Genomic DNA, 20,664 nt, shown 5'->3' on the forward strand with positions numbered 1-20,664 from the left:
TGAAATAGCAGCTCTACAAGCTCACAGCGCGTTGCATCGCGACGTGTTGTGAGCTTGTAGATCTGCTATTTTCAAACACTTTAGTACTTTTACTTTTGGTGCTCTAAGTACATTTTGATACCAATACTTTTGTACTTTCACTTTTCACTTTCACTCATTTTGAATTCCGGACTTTTACATGTAACAGAGTACTTCCACATTGTATCAATTGTATTGATACTTTTAAGTAAAACATGTGAGTACTTTTTCCACCACTGCTGATATGTTTGGAGGGAATAGAATCTGGTTCTTTGAAACATACATCTGTGTGTGTGTGTGTGTGTGTGTGTGTGTGTGTGTGTGTGTGTGTGTGTGTGTGTGTGCACGCGCTCTCACGCGTGTCTTTCTCTGCCCTATTTTGGTGAACCAAGGTGCACGGCGCAGAGCGTAGTCAGCGGTGCAGCGCATGGGGCGTAGTGACAGACTTTTTGGTATTTCTGTGGCTGGGGGGCATGTGGTGCACCAGTGGTGAGCTTGGTAATGGGCTGGGATGAGGAGGAATATATTAGCAGTGGGTGTGGTGCGGGTTGGTGTTGAAATAACCTTGAGAATTGGATGGATATTTAATATCCTTTATAAAGGAGTGTGCTCTGTACCATGGCGCTCTGCCCATATGGTGATGCATATAGACTGTGCACATTCCATCAACACATTCTCTCTCTCACTAACTCATCACAGAAGACGATCTGGGCAACGATGAACGTTGTATTGTATGTGGACGTGTAAGCAGTGGTGTAAAGTAACTAAGTACATTTACTCAAGTACTGCACTTAACCCATTAAGACCTGATTCTTTAAAAAAATCTAAATCCTAACAGTTTTTTGAAAAAAATATAACAAATATTTTTTCACGATTTTTCAAAAATAGCAGATCTACAAGCTCATAGCGCGGCACTCGCTGCCGCGCTATGAGCTTGTAGATCTGCTATTTTTGAATAGCCAAAGAAATCTAAAGTGACACAGATACGTTCAGGTCTTAATGGGTTAAGTACAATTTTGAGGTATTTGTTCTTGACTTGAGTATTTCCAATACTTTTTACTTCTGATCCACTACATCTCAGATCCAAATATTGTACTTTATTACTCAACTACAATTATCTAAAAACTTTAGTGACTAGTTAATTTGTAGATTTTGAGTATTATTACAAAACATACATTCACCACTTCAGCCCTATATACTGTACATTTTACTGGCCTTTTGAAAATGCATCGCAACGCATTGTGAGCTCGTAGATCGTCTATTTTCAAAGGATTTTTATACATTTTATACTTTTGAAAACTTGTGAAACAGGACATTCTGCATACTGTAATACTTTCTACTTTTGGTACTTTAAGTACATTTTGATGCAATACTTTTATACTCAAATACATTTTGAATTCCGGACTTTTACATTACAATATTGATACTTTTACTTAGTAACAAATGTGAGTACTTTTTCCACCACTGCTTTTGCGTCACTTCTCAATGCTCAGGTCACGAGACTGACAATAGAATGTGGACATGAAAGAGAACAAGGTGATGCTGCCATTGAAAACACGTCGAAAACAACAATCAATAAGGTTTGATTTGTCACTCTCTCATATAGGCATAAGTAGCAACATGTTGGTGCAACATGTGCGTGACTGTACAACAACAGCAGCATAATAAACAAAAGATTATACAGGGTTTCAAAGAAACAAAAGAAAGAGAAAAACAAGACGAGATAAAATATTTGAATAAGATTAAAAACAAAGATCCCCCATAAACAAAGAGCTCTAGCAGCATATAATCTTAGCAGCAGCCGGTGATGGAGTCATTTAGCATTTAGATCTATATAATTATACAGAAAACGTGTTTAGCGTTTGGGTGTTTGTTCTGTCGTGTATTAACCCAGTGCAGTTTTCACACACATGAAAAGATGTCTGTCTCTCTAGGTTTGTCCTCAGACGAGCCGTCCAGTGACATTTCTAGTCAATTCGATCCTCCATGCACCTGGCTCGCTCGCCAGTACTTTCTGTTCCTGCATTTTTCTTTGGTACAGTATGTCCACGTATGTTGCTGTGGGACACCCTTGTGATTGATGCCCGTCTGTTGGTGGCAGTGCCCAGCCAGCCTGGATGCTATCTTCTCACTCACCATTGGTAACCCCCATACAGATAGACATACTCATTCGGGTTGATGTTTAGTAGTGCGCGCAGCCTTCTAGTGTAGCACCCATCCAAGATTCTTTTGCAGTGCAGTCTACAGGGAGGGTCCAGCATTCACAACCAAATGAGAATGGACTATACATTAGTAGAGAAGAAGCTGAGCTTGATATCATGTCAGGGGAGGTTGGACTATTGCACATACTTGCTCAACTCTGATGAGTTCACCCATGAACCCATTTAAAGTAATTTATTTTCAGCGCAGTGCCTCCTTAGAAGTGGATATTCCAGGAGGATGTTGAAGGTGACAACCTCCGTTTTCTTGGCATTTAGCCCAAGATACAAACTTGCATACTCTGTCTCCACTCTGGTCAAGGGCTCTGTGCCTATACTCCACATGGTCACATAGCAGGCAGATGGCAGATGTCATCTGCATAGTCTACAGTAGGTCTGCTTGGACTACAGCAGAGAGTCTTCTAGACCTCCTAGGTGTAATTCTTCAGCTGCTTCCACTTTTAGGTGTGTGCCTAAGAGATTCCTTGGCATTTGTTTTAGCTACACTGGTTTTACCTCTAGGCTTTATACCCTCATGTTTTAAATGTTTTGTCTCAGTTTCTTAGATTATTTTTTTTATCCCACGATTTTGCAACCCTTTTTTCACCCAGTGCCAATTGTCTAAGTGACCCTGGGCGCTACACTCCCCCCACAGCCTAGGGAGCCCAGGGCTGAGCTCATGCCTCCTTCAATGCATAACAGCCAACTGACCTTGTCACCTGACAGGGGGGAGTTTCCCCGGTAGGACGTAATGCGTGGAAGGAACACACAACCAGTTCCTTTCCCCTCCATCAGGTGCTATCGGCTATCAAGGGGGAGGCGGTATAGCGACCAGGATTACTACATGTTTTTAATGGTGCGATGATTCTTTTTTGCAATTGCCTGTTGTAGCACTTGCAACAAAAGTGCATTATAAATAAAATCCATTATTATTATTATTATTATTCCAGAGGTGAGTGAACCAGGAGGCCACTTAATCTTCCATGCTGCAACATGCAACCTGTCCCTCCCTCCTTCGACCTTTTGCACCCACACAATCACCATCATGCTCCTACACTGTGGATCTTTGTCGCACGTATTATTGAAGAGGATGATTCTCCATTGTCCACTTGCACTGATTGTATGATTGAAGCTTCCACGTGCATCCCTCAGTTTTCTATGCGCCTCCACGACCCTCAGAGTACTTGGATCTCAGGGACATATTTATTTTCTCCTACATCACCGCAATCACAACAGTGGTAACCGAACATCATATTAACATTGTTTTCAGTATTATAATAGACCATCAGGCTTCTGATTTTGACAATATTAACAGTACCATGTGTGCACGAGTGCACACCATGGGCTGTTGGATTTTTGGACAGTGCTGGCAGAAAGCATATTAGTGGAATAGACAGTCAATGTGCATCATGATCTGGCTTACGTCACCTTCTTAAACTAATGGCCTAAAGTCATTTTTTGAGGAAAATGACATTTTTGCTCCTCATGACACTGGCCACCTCTGGTATCTCCTAATTGAAAAGGATAATGCTGTTCCTTCCTTTTTTAGTATAATGGCCTATCTCCCTGGTGTGACTTGGGCCAAAATAGGCCTTTTTCTTTTCAAAATAATTGCCTAAGTCTGGAGTAAATCAGTAAATCATTTGGCCTAAGTCAGGTTTAATCCTATTTAAACCCATTTAAATCTCTTATGTTACATAACTGACAGTGTTATTTTTATGTTAATAGTCATAATTTGTTATAAACGTTTTGGGTGAAATGATTAAGAAATATCATAGTTTTGGATCAGTTCTTTTTTTTTGTACTTAAAAAAATGACTTAGTTTAAGAAGGTGACGGTTTTGTGTTTTGTGTGATTTTGCATTATATGGGAGTACAATGTGCTGTTGACCTGGCCGTAGCCGGCAAATAGTGAAAATCACAGTCCTCCTCATCACCAAAATAACCTCATCGCCTCTCCTCTCCCCTTCGCCGCAGGGCGAGTCACCAAAAATACACAAACGCGCGCAGGCGAGGAAAATAAACACCACCGCGCCCTCAGGACGTTGTGTCGCTTCACCTGTGCAACACCACGCCTCACTCACGCCAGTGGGCGTGCAACAAAAACAGAGCCCTCTGTGTACAGAACGTGCATGTCTGTTTGCATTATGTCCGCTGTGTTCTTCTCTCTCTGTGTGTGTGTGTGTGTGTGTGTGTGGGTCTTGTGTAAATGGATACTGTATGTAATGTGGGTATCCGTGTGTAAAAGTGGGAACGAGAAAGTGTGACACGGTAGGGCGGGAACGCGGTGGGACTCGAGAGGGAGAGGCAAGAGACAGCGGGGGACAAAAATAGACAGAGAGCTCTTGTCTCCTTCAAATTTAAATGGCTTTCTCTCCTCACAGCCAGCTGGGACTTATGAAATATTCTGTCCGATTGTTGTAATCCATCACTTTGGGCTGACACTGCGGCATATATATATGTATGTGTGAGCCGTGTGCGTGTGTGTATGCACGTGTACTGTATGTGAGTCCATGCGCGCATGTCCTGTGTGCATGTCCTGTGTGTGTGTGTGTGTGCGTGTGACTTTCTGCCCGTGTAGTTCTGTACATACGGGGTCATAAAAGTGTGTGTGTGTGCCTGTAGATATGTGGGGCTTGAATTGCCGTGTGCTGAACGTGCCTGATTGTGCGCACGTGTATGCGCTTGTGTCTGTGTATGTGTGTGTGTGTGTGTGTGTGTGTGTGTGTGTGTGTGTGTGTGTTTGAGTGTGGGCACAGCTGAGACTTGTCCTCCTGAGCCAATTGAGGGCTAAGAAGACTCATAAAAAACAAAGAATGCTTTCAGAGTGGAGAAAAATGTCTACTTTTAAGCTCACACGCCTCTATGGGGGTTCGCTAACAGTCAACCCACACATTGTCTGCTGTGGGAACCCACAGTCAACACACATATGCACACACACACATACCGTCATTTTGAAAATGTGTTTCCTTACTGTGTTTCCACAAAGTGGTTTAATCACATTAGAACTCTATAGCGTCCCTATTATGGGAACGTCATACTAGGCGAACATTCAGGGGAAATAAGTAAACATTCGTCGAAAATAGCAGATCTACGCACTCACATGGCATTGCGATGTGATGCCTTGTGAGCTTGTAGATCGCCTATTTTTGAAAAATGTTGATAATCTTTTAAAGTTTTCGCCCATAATGACAGGCTGGAACAACAGGCTGAAAGGGGTGAAGTCCGTCTGTAGATTTGATCACTTATATTAGTATTAGTATAAATATATTAATATCAACGAGCGTGACTAAATAATAACTACATTGGATCCATTGGAACACAGGTTATTTTTTTCTCCATTTCCGGTAAATGATCGGTTTTGGAAAATACAAGGTTTCAGCCTGCAAGTGATTGTGTATGTGCAGTAAATGCCCATATTACATAGCAAAATCCTGTGTTAATTTATCCATTTGCAATTCCAAAGAGTGTACAAATCCATTTGTACACTCAGATTCTACTGTGTATAATGTGGATGCTACAGTGTGTGAGCACATGGGCGCACACCAGATGCTTTTAACCCTTTAAGACCGGGAAAGAATCTGTGTTATTTTTAGATTTATTTGGCTATTCAAAAATAGCAGATATACAAGCTCAAAGCGCGGCACCAAGTGCCGCTCTACGAGCTCGTAGGTCTGCTATTTTTGGAAAAATCGTGAAGATTTGTGCAAATCTTTGAATATATATATATATTATTTTAAAGCAAACATTTGTAACTCAAATCTTTGCTTCTGGGGGGATTCTACAAATGTCTTCTAAATCTTAACAGTTTTCTGAAAAACGTTGTTGCTTTAATATCAGTTCAACTTTTTCACGTCAAGGACCCCCCAAAATGATATGTATTTGTCCGCCGACCATCATCTACAAATATGTTGTTCCAGGGACCCCCCAGAAGCAAAGATTAAAGTTAAAAATGTTCACTTTAAAAATATATATTCAGAGATTTGCACAAATGTTCACGATTTAAAAAAAATAGCAGATCTACAAGCTCATAGCGCGGCACCGAGTGCCGCGCTATGAGCTTGTAGATCTGCTATTTTTAAATATTCAAAGTATAAAATATTGGTTCACAGATGCGTTCCCGGATTGAATGAGTTAATTGATTTATTCAGCCGTACACTATTCATTCACAGAGCCTGGCATTTATCTCCAATTCTACCTTTTCTTTGATACTACTTTATATCTGAAGCCCAAAGGAATCTATCTGCGCTGCTGAGAACTACAGGATCAGCAGTTTAATGAAGATTCTTGTCAGAACCGAATATACACCAAAGGCATATTTAATAAACCAAATGCGAGAGGAGAGAAAATATAAGTTGTACAAAAGTTTTTTTTTCTCTCACACTTTTAGGATTTCAAATTAGTCTCGGTTGCTTGAGATCTGGGCTGTCTGAAGTCATGAATACTGTCTGTGAAGAACCCATTAAGCCATTAAGACCGGGATATGAGCTTGTAGATCTGCTATTTTTTGAAAAATCATGAAAATGTGTGCAAAAATTTTAATATATATATTTTTTTAAGCGAACATTTGTAACTCGAATCGTTTTTTTCCCACAATAAAAAAAAAAAAAGCAGATCTACAAGCTCTGTGCCGCGCTACGAGCTTGTATATCTGCTATTTTTGAATAGCCCAAAGTACAGTATAAAATAATGTTTAAAGTGGTTACACAGATGCGTTCCCGGTTTGAAAGGGTTAAGAACCACTGGCCTCCACGGTAGGGGGCGCCCACAGACCACAAACACTCACTCTCTCTCTCTCTCTCTCTCTCTCTCTCTCTCTCACACACACACACACAAGGTACAGACATGAAAAAATAGTACACACAATAGTAAATATCATTGTTGTCAAATACTGTACGGTATTGTACTGTACTGTTTAAACATACTGGCTTCTTGTTTTGTTTTTTTGTCGGAACTAGTTTTCCCTTAAAGGGCAAGACCACCTTGGTAGAGGTTTGGGTTGTGTAGTTACCTTGCCATGATGTAACTCCAAAGGTGGGCAAGAAATCAAAAATAATTGCTCCATTGATTAGAAATTGATAATTCAAAATATGCTCCTCATTGACTTACATAGTACGGTAAAACTGCTCTCAAAGTCACTCTTTTAGCACAAAAACGAACGCAAACAAAGTTGATTCAGACAATATAGAACATCACCAAACCCAGTACTGTTTTTTTTTTAAAATAAAAATGTCAACTTCCTGTTCATTTTGCCATTTTTAATTAGTAGAAAACCCGGACTGGATCGGCGGATCCGGATCCAGATCTTCAAATAGTAAAATCAACAGGAAGTTGACATTTTTATTAAAAAAACAAACAGTACTGGGTTCGGTGATGCTATCAGCTATGTTTGGGTTCATTTATGTGCTAAAAGAGTGACTTTGAGAGCTGTTTTACCGTACAATGTAAGTCAATGAGGAGCATATTTTGAATTATCAATTTCTAATCAATGGAGCAATTATTTTTGATTTCTTGCCCACCTTTGGAGTTACATCATGGCAAGGTAACTACACAACCCAAACCTCTACTAAAGTGGTCTTACCCTTTAAGCATTTCTGTATCGTGGGTATTCATGAATTATAGACAGAATAAGTCATTCTGCAACTTTAATTCATTAATGAGTGATGCGCCAAGGACACGAACATAAACAGCATCTGAAAATAATATAAAGATGTAGTGCAGTTTAGTGACGTTTGTGAATGAAGTCGCACAAATCGCAGCACGCCGTTCAGTGACAAGCCATTCTATACAGGCTGACAGCGTATGGACATGTCGACTATAGTGTAGTTTTTGTATTCATATATTCAACATGTATTCAACTATACGTTCAAAGTCGCATTAACATTAACTCTCTGTGGCTGTGCTAATTTACATAATCAGTCCTTCATGAATTCCCTCCATAATTTAAAACCTTTGCTGATGCCGAAGCAGTGTTGATTTTGTCGACTAAAACTATGACGAAAAATGTTTGTTGACTACCTTTTTTCACTGACGAAAACTAAATAAAAATTAAATAAAAACTAAGATATGATGACTAAGACTAAATATATTGACAATTTAAAATGTTAAGACAGGGACTAGTGGAGAAGAGATCCAGTAGAACTAAAAGACAAGTCATTTTATGTTTGGTTGCGCGTGGGTGTTGCGCTCTGAAAATAGCAGATCTACAAGCTCACAACGCGTCGCGCTGCGACGCGTTGTGAGCTTGTAGATCGGCTATTTTCAGCTTGCAACCGAGTGTAAAATCAGCCATTACGACGCCATCAAGGCACCGCCAAAATACATTCTAGTCGACTAAATCAACTGTAGATTTAGTCGACTATAATCTTATGCTATTTAGTCGACTAAAACTAGACAAAAACTAAAACATTTCAGATGACTAAAATATGACTAAAATTAAACGGAATTTTATTTAAAAGACTATGACTAAAACTAAATCAAACTTTGCTGTCAAAATCAACACTGTGCCGAAGTTTGCCGTGTGCTTAAGCTCCTGACGCACTGCAACGCCCCCCCCCCCTTGTTTACAATGGCTGCAGCCACACGGCAGGCGTCAATTGGAAGCGTCAAAAGATGTTGACGACGAGTCCCTCAAGAGCTCGATTCTATTCTGGAGCATGGACGTGTGGCACAGACTTATGGAGCATGGACGTGTGGCACAGACCATCTGAGATGAGTTGGAGCAACGCAGAAAGACAACGTTGTTTTATTATTTTCTCAGTCAGTGATGCTCGCGTCGGACGCTTTCGGTGTGTATGTTAAAGGACGACTTCACCCATTTTCAACCTATCTTCATATAATTGGTCCTCACTAATACTCATGATAAAATGCTCCAATTTTTTTTCTATGTCTGTGTCTCAGAGGAGGGCTGTGGACAGTCCAGAAACCTGTCTACCAGTGACATCATCGTTAGACAGGATTTTTTTTTCCAACAAGAAAACAAGATTTCACATTTTTTATTTAGATTTTTAACGCGAGAACAATGACTTATATTATTGCATTGCAACTTTCCAGGAATAGAAAGCCTGCAGTTTCTATTAGCTTGGATTCCCCTTCGATGATGTCATTGGTAGACGGGACTCTGAACTGTCCACAGCCCTCCTCTGAGACACAGACCGAGTAGAATTTTCTTTTACCATTTTATCATGAGCATTAGTGAGGACCAATTATATGACGATAGGTTGAAAATGGGTGAAGTCGTCCCCATCCCTAAAGCCCCACTAGCGGCCCCCTAGAGGTCGTGCTGCTCCTTACACCCAACTGGACAAAAGTTAACCGAATGACATTGCCAACAAAGCAAGTCCAGTGTTCTCACCAGCATAACTAAAGATGTGTACACACACACGCAACACATGCATGCATGCACGCCACACACACACAAGCATGCATGCACAATGGTGCCTGAGCACTCGAAGCAACATCATTTTTCGAGATGGATCATCACATATTAATATTAATACGCATGCATCATCATATACAGTGGTGTAAAGTAACAAAGTACATTTACTCAAGTACTGTACTTTTGAGGTATTTCTTACTTTATTGGAGTATTTCCATTTGTCTATACTTTTACTTCTACTCCACTACATCTCAGTTTTACTCCACTACAATTATTTGAAAACATTAGTTACTAGTTGCTTTGCAAATATAAATTATTATATTATAAAACACACATTAACCACTTTAGCCCTATTTTATACCTAGGCTATTTGAAAATAGCCGATCTACAATCTCACACCGCGTCGCATCGCAATGCGTTGTGAGCTTGTAGATCTGCTAATTTCAAACATTTTATTACTTTTACTTTTGGCACTTTAAGTACATTTTGATACCAATACGTTTGTACTTTCACTAAAAGTACATTTTGAATTACAGACTTTTACTAACAGAGTACTTCCTCATTGCTGTATTGCTACTTCTACTTAAGTAAAACATTTGAGTACTTTTTCCACCACTGACTGTACAGTATGTATGTATGTTATGTAACAAGACAAGAGAGAGAACCTGGAAATGCAAGTGAAGCAGCCGTCATTGTATCTGGTGACACTACTCAAGGATGACACACGGAATGGGACAAATGGGGCTAATGGGACTACAGCTCCTGTCTAGCTTCATACTGTATGTGTGCACTATAGCCTGACCAGAAATAGTTCTAGAAACATCTGCAACATTGATGCCTACCGCACTAGTTGTTGGGGAGTTTTATTCATCTCTTTATTAGCCAACTGATGTTATTCAAGACAGTTCAAATTTAACCCATTAAGACCTGAAGCCGCGTCTAAAAAATCTAAATCCTAAAAAATATATAAAAATATTTTTCACGTTTTTTCAAAAATAGCAGATCTACAAGCTCGTAGCGCGGCACTCGGTGCCGCGCTATGAGCTTGTATATCTGCTATTTTTGAATAGCCAAAGAAATCAAAAGTGACAGATATGCGTTCCAGGTCTTAATGGGTTAAATTAGATGTGGAGGGAGTTGTATACATGCCCATTTGGAGCGTTGCGTATCCAATTACTTCATGTCGGCTCATATAACGAGGAAAAACATTTCTGCGGTTGATGCGTGCCCCCGCGCACAGACAGTGTGCAAACTACTCTAAATATAATAATAATACTGTAAATATGATTGTTCATCCCATAGTTTTAGGTCCGGTCATGGAAATAGAATACAGTACTTCACCAACCAAAGTTGCACAAATAAGAACCCTTTTAAAAGGTTCAAGATTCATGGTTGACTTTATTGCTACATCTTGTGTACAGGTACTGTATACATAAAACCTATTTTTGTATGGCTTCTTCAGACAACATAAGTCAGGGGTCTAGCAAAGTAACAGTAGTAGTAGTAACAGCAAAGAGGTATAGGTGTAGAGGGAAAAAAGAGCAGACTAAGTAAAAAAAAAACTTTAATCTGAAACACAATTTTATACAATATAGTGGGGGTCCCTGCCTCATCTCTCTCTCAGCTAGGGGGTCCCTGGCCTGAAAACGTTGAAGACCCCTGACATAAGTAATACTAGTAGTTAACTAGAAAAGTGCTATTCTCGGAGTGCAGACCTCTCCCAGTCCGGGTTGCTTACCCAGGGCTGTGGGCATGGGGTGCAGACTGTCAACTGTACATGTATGTGGACTGGAGCTGCTATGGGTAGAAGTGAAAGCGGCTTTGGAGGTGTGCTCTATAAAGGCCCCATAACATGGGATTCCATTTTGGGTATGATTATATTCATTATATATCGCTTTTTGTGAGAAATAGGCCCCACCGACAACATTGTGAAGCCAATGACAAGCAAACAGTATGGAATATCTGTTTGACAGTCATTGGCACATGATTTGTGCCTAATGTGGTGGTGGGGGGGAAATCACCATTCTGCAACAAACAGTGACATTTATAGGATTTTTAGCATACGTGAAATCAATTTTGGCTCTGTGTTGTTTAGAGTACCCAATAATCGAGCTGAGGCAACATGGCAACGGCAACATATATACACAGCAGCAGTTAGGGAAGAGAAACTGTTGGCATAAACACTGCACCATAGTGGCTACTGATAGTAGGTTGCTACAAGACGTAAACAAATTTAAGTGATGCAACCAAGGCAGAGGATAGTTCCTCCTCGAGCAACTCTCTGCTTCAACTCTGTGAGATTTAAATAATCACAGCAGTAGTAATCACTAACTGACTAAAACTGTAGACCTAATAGGGGACCAGTGGTGGAAAAAGTACTCAAATGTAAAAAAAAAAAAAAAGTACAATATTTGCCTCAGAGATGTAGTGGAGTAGAAGTAAAAGCAAAGAATATTGGAAATGCTCCAGTAAAGTAAAAATACCTCAAAATTGTACTTAGTTACTTTACACCAGTGTAGGGGACAGACCCAACTGCCTTTTATTGTCTTTATAAGATGTCTTTTATCTCCTATCCACTCAGTCTACGTGGTCCACCAAATACTGTGAAGGAGAAATATTTGTTTACCTGTATAAATCATTAATCAAACATGCACATAATCAGTCGAGTAGCCAGAAAATACGCACATACGTGTGCATGCATACTGTAATTGACACCACATAATTACCACTAATCATGTCGTGTGTGATTACGGTCTATAAAAATAGCTTACGGCAATATAGATCTCCACCAGTCTATCCCCCTTTCCCTCATAATCTACAAATTACTCCCTTCATCTTGAAAGATACTGTAGCACTTGAATATACTGTAGCAGAAATATAATTTGTTAAATTAAAGATGACATCAACTGAGAAATAATATATTTGAGTTATTCATTGGTCTAAAAAAAAGAGTATACTATGATACTTCTGTTTTATTAGAGCATATAGATCATACAGCCATGTTTGAACCTTTGATGATGCGATTAGCATACAGTATGTGGTATGCATACTGATGTTTGAGTCACCAGAGAAATAATCTTAAACCAACATTTGTGAAAAGATAGTATAATTATCACTGAAATAAATGTGCAGTCATAAAAACTAAACAAGTTCTCCGCCAGGCTGGATTGCCTACCCAGGGCTGTGTCAGTCGTGGGGTGCAGAAGTCAGAACAAATCAGACTTTTGGACAAAATCTGTAGGAGTAGCAGCAAAAAGTGTGTTTTGAAGAAAATGATAAATGGCTGAACATCTTATCAGGTGGAAATGGGCCTGTCCTATATTGGGAGTAGGTTAAAACGCAGCACTCTGGGCACGCATGCACGCGCGCACGCGTCCTCCCTGGTTCTCAAATAATCTCTGCATCCTTGCACCATGTACCTTTCAAGCAGGCGTTATTCAGCCGGTGGAGACAGTCGGGGGCAGTTTTGCCAACCAGTCAAATCATATGGCATCGACTAGCTGTGACTCTGGCCATGATGCTGAAATGATGTTTTGGCATTATGACTAGCTGTGACCCTGGCCATGGTGCTGAATTTGTGTTGTGGCATTGAGACTAGCTGTGACTCTGGCCATGGTGCTGATTTCGTGTTGTGGCATTGAGACTAGCTGTGACTCTGGCCGTGGTGCTGAAATGATGTTGTGGCATTGAGACTAGCTGTGACTCTGGCCGTGATGCTGAAATGATGTTGTGGCATTGAGACTAGCTGTGACTCTGGCCATGGTGCTGAATTCGTGTTGTGGCATTGAGACTAGCTGTGACTCTGGCCGTGGTGCTGAATTTGTGTTGTGGCATTGAGACTAGCTGTGACTCTGGCCATGGTGCTGAAATGATGTTGTGGCATTGAGACTAGCTGTGACTCTGGCCATGGTGCTGAATTCGTGTTGTGGCACTGAGATAAGCTGTGATCGATTTAACCCATTAAGACCTGAGGCGATTCTTAAAAATGTTTTCTAAATCCAAACAGTTTTTAGAAAAAAAAAATCTAGATTTTTCAAAAATAGCAGATCTACAAGCTCATAGCACGGCACTCGGTGCCGCGATATGAGCTTGTATATCTGCTATTTTTGAAATGCCAAAGAAATCTAAAGTGACACAGATGCGTTCCAGGGCTTAATGCTTAATAAAGTATTCAATCAATCAAAAGCTTCAATGTTGCGCATCAGTTGAAGCCAACAAGCTCTACCTTTGATTGTCGGTGGAAATTTAACTAAAGTGATAGAGTTCCCCAGCCGTGGTGGGAAAAGTACTCAAATGTTTTACTTAAGTAAAAGTATCAATACTGTAATGTAGAAGTACTCTGTTACAAGTAAAAGTCCGGAATTCTAAATTTACTTGAGTAAAAGTACAAAAGTATTGGTATCAAAATGTACTTAAAGTACCAAAAGTAAAAGTAGCAGATCTACAAGCTTGCGACGCGTTTTTTCAAATATTCTCGGTATAAATAGGGCTAAAGTGGTTCATGTATGTTTTACAATTAAATCATTTATATCTGCAAAGTAACTAGTAACTAAAGTTTTCAAATAATTGTAGTGGAGTAAAAGTACAATATTTGCCTCTGAGATGTATAGACAATTGGAAATACTCCAGTAAAGTAAAAGCACCTCAAAATTGTACTTAAGTACAGTACCTGAGTAAAGGTACTTAGTTACTTCACACCACTGTGCCCCAGACTAGCATAAATTTGCCAACAATGGAAAAGCATCGATAGTGCGATCAATTCAGAATCGGATCGATAAGTAGGATCGATAAGGGGAACAAAATCGATACTCTACGGTGTGCGCAAGTGCCACGCATGCAGTATACTATTAATTCATCTTTATTACATATTAGCATGGTAGAAAGTTCACAAAACTGGCTCTATGGTAAGTTAACCCATTAAGGCTTGAGGTTCCGATTCTACCAAATGTCTTCTAAATTCTAAAACAGTTTTTTTTGAAAAAAACGTATGTTTCTATATCAGTGGTTTTCAAACTTTTTCATGTCAAGGACCCCAAAATGTATATGTATTTGGCCGCGGACCCCCATCTCAAAATATGTTGTTCCAGGGACCCCCAGAAGCAAAGATTTGAGTTACAAATGTTCGCTTTAAAACAATATATATTCAAAAATGTGCACATATTTTCTTGATTTTTCAAAAATAGCAGATCTACAAGCTCGTAGCGCGGCACTCGGTGCCGCGCTATGAGCTTGTATATCTGCTATTTTTGAATAGCCAAAGTGTAAAATAATGCTTTTTAAGCTCACATCTAAAGATGCGTTCCAGGTCTTAATGGGTTAATGTTAGTTATGGTGATGAAATATTACGTCAGTGTAATAATGTTTCATCTCTGTGCATTTGTGTTTGTACTGTATGTTTTCATTACCCTCCCTCTCAGCTCAGTCCATCACTAATGAGTTGTTGCAGCTGCTGATGTGCCGAGATTTCACCATAGATGTGATGTGTCCTCATACGGTTCACCTCACATAACCCGTGGCCATGTTTCACTTTTTATCCGAGAATGTTATGAACTAACTGAAGATTACCATCCTATTTACTTTCATCGTGTGTGTATAATGCAACCTCTTATGATTGCACAGACAGTTATACATGCTATTAACTCTTTAAGACCGGGAACGCATCTGTGTGTCATTTTTAGATTTCGTTGGGCTATTCAAAAATAGCAGCTATACAAGCTCATAGCGCGGCACCGAGTGCCGCGCTATGAGCTTGTAGATCTGCTATGTTTGAAAAAACATGAAAAGTTGTGCAAATATTTCTTTTTTTTGGCGGACATTTGTAACTCAAATCTTTGCTTCTGGAGGTTCAAGGGAACTAAATATTTTACAAATGTTCGCTTTAAAACATTTAATCCAAGATTTTGCCACAAATGTTCACGATTCTTCAAAAATAGCAGATCTACAAGCTCATGTGCCGCGCGTAGATCTGCTATTTTTGAATAGCCAAAGAAATCTAAAACGTTCCCAGTCGTAATGGGTTAAAAGCAGTAAAAATAAATCAAAAGCATTGGAAATTAGACTGTACAGAGTTTAGGCCTGACGAAACAACCCCCCAACAGTTATGTATATAACTTAGTATTTCTATCAGCATATATATCACTCAAAGCCAACATTTTTAATGAGTGTCCCATCCTACAATGCATCATTTGATTGACAATATACATTTTACCCTCACAAGCACAGACTAACCCATTTGAACCGAATTACGGTGTATGCGAGCTCTAAACATAACCATTCTTATGTAAAACACCGCTCTGTATATTTGCTAGAATCTCTTTTCCTTTTTTTCAATTAATACAAATCTTGAATATTGAAACAGTTAAACCCAAGAATCCATGTAAACACGGAGAATACAGAACATAAACACATTGGTTCACATTTATTAGTCGTCAATCTGCATTCATCTTGTATTCAGAGACAGCGCGAGGTAATTCCAGGTATAGCATAGTGCAAAATAATGTTCCAATGAACGTTATGAATGTGGCGCATGGACCATTGACATAAAGAGAAATATCCACTCTCATCCCCCAGGCACCATCAACAGATCTAATGTTCCTAGCTCTTCGTGTTTATGTACGCGGGCGCGTGTGTGTGTCGGAGAGAGCAGGTTTCTCTTCTCACGACACAACTTGTGTAAACTTGTGGTGTTATATATGTTTACGAGCGCACTGTGTGCGCGCGCGTGTGAGAAAGGATGCTCTACATCACCAATATGTATCTCCTCAGCTCATTCATTGTACCCACTAAGACAGTCGTTCAATCGCTCAGGTCCGCTGGCCCTGTCTGAGCCTGTAAGCACAGTCCCATTAAGGCCTAGATGGAGTGGATATGCTTCCCTGTCTGAGACTAATGGACAGATTATGACCTGAGAGAGAGGGAGGGAGAGAGGGAGGGGGAGAGAGACAGAGAGAGAGAGAGAGAGAGAGAGAGAGAGAGAGAGAGAGAGAGAGAGAGAGAGAGAGAGAGACCCAGAGTGAGAGAAAAAAGAGAGATGACTGATCATTACTGTACACCTGCCTGTAGCCTCGCTCTCTCTCTCTCTTTCTTTGAATCTTTGACTCAGATTGACTAATGTAGAGCATAGTCAACTTCTTTATCAGCACAAATTAGCCGCGCTGAAACAACGGCAAACATGGACTCCTCATGGTTGTGGTAATTAATAAAGGTCACAATTATTTTTGAATAATAGCCAAAATCGTCATAATCAATTCCATGTTAAAAATGCGTTTTAAAAAACAATGTCAAAAATAGTGGAAATAGCAGATCTACAAGCTCGAAACGCGACACATTTTGAGCTTGTAGATCAGCTATTTCCACTATTAATTAAGTATAAAGTAATTAAATATGTGTTATTTGTCATATCTGCTGTGTGCAATTTTGGATTACGAAGCCTAGAAGGCAAACAAAGTTTTCATTTTTGATTCATAATGTTCCAATGCTCAATGGCCAAACACACAATTAAATCACAATTATTTGTGTAAAATGTCATAATCGTGACAGCCCTACTGGGAAGCAGGGACGTGCACAGATAGACTCTAGGTGGTGCTAGAGCACCTGCCCTTTGCCCTCTTGACCAGAAGTGCCCTTTTGAAAAAAATAATATTTTTTTCCAGTTTACAGCAGGGGTCTTCAACAGGGGGTCCGGGGGGGTCCTCAGAGTTACTACAGGAGGTCCGCTAAATCTTTATGTGATATGATTTTTCTTTTTACCATAACCACTCGAAACCCAGCATCCCTTTTCTGAGGAGAACTTTAGCCAAAAATAGCAGATCTACAAGCTCACAACGCCTCGCGCTGCGAGGCGTTGTGGGCTTGTAGATCGGCTATTTTTGGCAAAGAGGTATAGGTGTAGAGGGAAAAAAGAGCAGACCAAGTAAACAAAAAAAAGTATAATTTACTTGAGCACCTGCCCCTCAAAATGTCTGTGCACGCCACTGCTGGGAAGAGGAGCGCTCCAGCGTGTCTTTACCATAGAAATGCATGCCGCTGGCAGCACAAATAGCAGTTTCTGTTGACACTAAGGCAGCCACACACTGTAGCAAAAACAATGTGAAGGAGGAACAAGGCTGTGTTTATATCCCTTCTCCTCATTCAGCACAGACACTACATAACTGAATGACACAACCAGAGAGATGAAGAGACAGAGAAAGAGAAGGAGGGAGGAAAGAAGAGCAAAGAAAGAGAAGAGAGTGATCGAGAGAGAATGGCGCAAGGGACAAGAGTGGAAAGAAGAGAGAGACCAGAGAAAAAGAGAGTGAGCTATGGGGATGGAGGGAGGATGGAGAGAACAGGGCCAGATATGAAGGTCCAAGGTTGGTTGAGGAATCAGAAAGATGGCGGCCAGCTGATATGAATATTCCACACATCAAGGCCACTGTGCTGTGGAATGATGAGATCAATATGTTCATCTAAACATGAACCCACTCTAAATCATTCTGAGGGAAGAGAGGGCCACTGTGTGTGTGTGTGTGTGTGTGTGTGTGTGTGTGTGTGTGTGTGTGTGTGTGTGTGTGTGTGTGTGTGTGTGTGTGTGTGTGTGTGTGTGTGTGTGTGTGTGTGTGTGTGTGTGTGTGTGTGTGTGCATGTGCATGCGTGTGTGTATTAAAAATTCACTTGAGTAAAAGTACAAAAGTATTCGTATCAAAAGGTACTTAAAGTACCAAAAGTAGAAAGCACTTGTTATGCAGAATGTCCCGTATCATGTTTTCAAATGTATAAAAACCTTTTGAAAATAGCAGATCTACAAGCTCACAATGCGTCGCATCGTGACACATTGTGAGCTTGTAGATCGGCTATTTTCAAATGGCCGAAATGTATTAAAGGGCTTTTGTAATAATAATCTAAATCTACAAAGTAACAAAAGTTTTCAAATAATTGTAGTGGAGTAGAAGTAAAAGTATTGGAAATTGGAGTAAGTAAAGTACAAATACCTCAAAATTGTACTTAAGTACAGTACTTGGGTAAATGTACTTAGTTACTTTACACCACTGGTGTGCTGACGTGTGTGTGTGTGTGTGTGCGCGAGAGCGTGCGTGCGCACAGTGGCTTTGTGCACTATAGCTTTTGCCTGGACAGTGGAGATGAATTATGTCACTGCATAAAACTCACACACTGTGATGGTGCCAGAGTCCAGCACAGACTCTGTAGGCTGCAGACTGAGCTATATGTTCTGCAAGACTCACATAAACACAGACCACATGCACTGAATGGAAGACCATCTTCCACACTAATATTTGGTCCCAATCATCACCATCCTCCTCTGTCCCATCAACATGGTCTAATTCACAATTCAACTTCAAAGGCAAATTCATCATCATCATCATCATCTTCATCAACCACCATTACCACTCTTACCTCTTAGTTTGTTTTGTACGTCCAGTGCGATATCGAGAGGATAGAAGGGCAGTACAGGATCATTGATGAGACGAAGAATGGCCTCGGCAGTCATCTGTGGGAAAAAAAAACAATAAAACATGACGTGGTGTTTTGGTGGAGTATGAGCAATGTGTTTGTACGTTAAGCCGCTTACACATGGGGCAATTTTTTCATGCAAATAATACGTTTTTTTAAAGAACCTTATAAAGTCAATGCATTACAATTACAGTTACATTCAAGCTTACATGGAGCGAAAAAGCGAAGCGAAAAAGCGTCTTTTAATTATTCGGAACGAGTCCGAATTTTTCGTATATTCACATATTCGCCGGTGTGTAATGACCTTTATGTTGTGAGCATTTTTTGGTTTGGATGATATGTTAGAAATGTGCTGGGATGCTACTCAACATGTCCAATCTGTCCAAACCATCTGATCCTCTATGTTCCTCTGGACACAAACCATACACTACAGGAATGCATAGTATTATTTATAATGGTGCTGACATGTGTTTTTCAGCTGTACATTATTATGAGAACAAGTGCAATGAATGCAGTTGGAATTAGACCTGGATTTTAAGTTGAAGTACATACTTTTGACAGAGACTTGGCAAATACAAGATCCTCCAGCCACTCGGTTTAAAATATACAATAAAAAACAAGTCATAATAGTCACAATAATAACCCTTTTCTTTTACACAAAGCAAATACTTTGTGTAAACAGAAAGTATAAAATAACTTGAGGGTTGGGGCCATAGCACTAAAACACCACTGACCTTAAGCATACAGTATATTAAACCTCCACACCTGACCTATAGTGTACGTACAGTAGATATTGCACAACCATCAACAGTTACTGTGATCCTAAAGCCTTTTATCTGTGGCCTGTGGCACAACGGGTAGAACAATCTAAACGAAAGGAAAGGTCAGAACGCACACAAAAGGTGTGTGTGTGTGTGTGTGTGTGTGTGTGTGTGTGTGTGTGTGTGTGTGTGTGTGTGTGTGTGTGTGTGTGTGTGTGTGTACTGTATGTGTGTGTGTGTGGGTACTGTATGTGCACGTGTGGCTCCTCCATCTGACCCGCTGTACCCCTTGTTCAACAAGAAAATTGTCTGTCTGTCTCAATGTGAGAAGTCTCTTAGACAGTGACCTCTGTTCATCTACCCGCTGATACACACAGCAGGCAGAGGCCAGGTTTGTATTACTATACTTGTGAGGACGTCAACATTTTAGGACAGATGCCATTTTAAAAACTTTGGGCCGTTTTAGCCGTAAGCCTAAAGCCAAAAAAGAGCAGATCTACAAGCTCACAACGTGTCACGCTGCGACACGTTGTGAGCTTATAGATCAGCAATTTTTTTGGTGCATGACACTGGCAAATAACAAGTATATAATAAGTATAAATCACGTTTAACTCTAATTCCAACTTCTACATCTAACCTCTAAATGTCTAAGCCTGACCCTAACCTGAATATTTTCCTAAATGTAAACGTATCTCTAAAAATAAATAGCAATAACAACCATTTCTCTTGTGAGGACAAGGAAAACGGTCCTCGCCATGTCTATTTCTCACATTCAGCTATACTTGTGGGGACATTTGGTCCTCACAAGTACGCGCACGCACGCACGCACGCACGCACGCACACACACACACACACACACA

The 20,664-nt window shown here is 40.2% G+C and overlaps 1 protein-coding gene across 4 annotated transcripts in view; it reads right to left on the bottom strand.

Annotated features, from left to right (window-relative positions):
• naaladl2 (N-acetylated alpha-linked acidic dipeptidase like 2) overlaps positions 1-20,664 on the bottom strand; it is a 499,162-nt gene that overhangs the window by 11,804 nt on the left and 466,694 nt on the right. For all 4 annotated transcript variants that reach the window (XM_084067278.1, XM_084067279.1, XM_084067277.1 and 1 more), the window contains one exon: positions 18,987-19,080. In XM_084067278.1, coding sequence (XP_083923404.1) covers positions 18,987-19,080 — 94 coding nt within the window. The remainder of the gene's footprint in view (positions 1-18,986; positions 19,081-20,664) is intronic.

The sequence above is a fragment of the Gymnoscopelus microlampas genome (genome assembly GCF_963454915.1).
Source record: "Gymnoscopelus microlampas genome assembly, chromosome: 9".
Classification (NCBI taxonomy): Eukaryota; Metazoa; Chordata; class Actinopteri; order Myctophiformes; family Myctophidae; genus Gymnoscopelus; species Gymnoscopelus microlampas.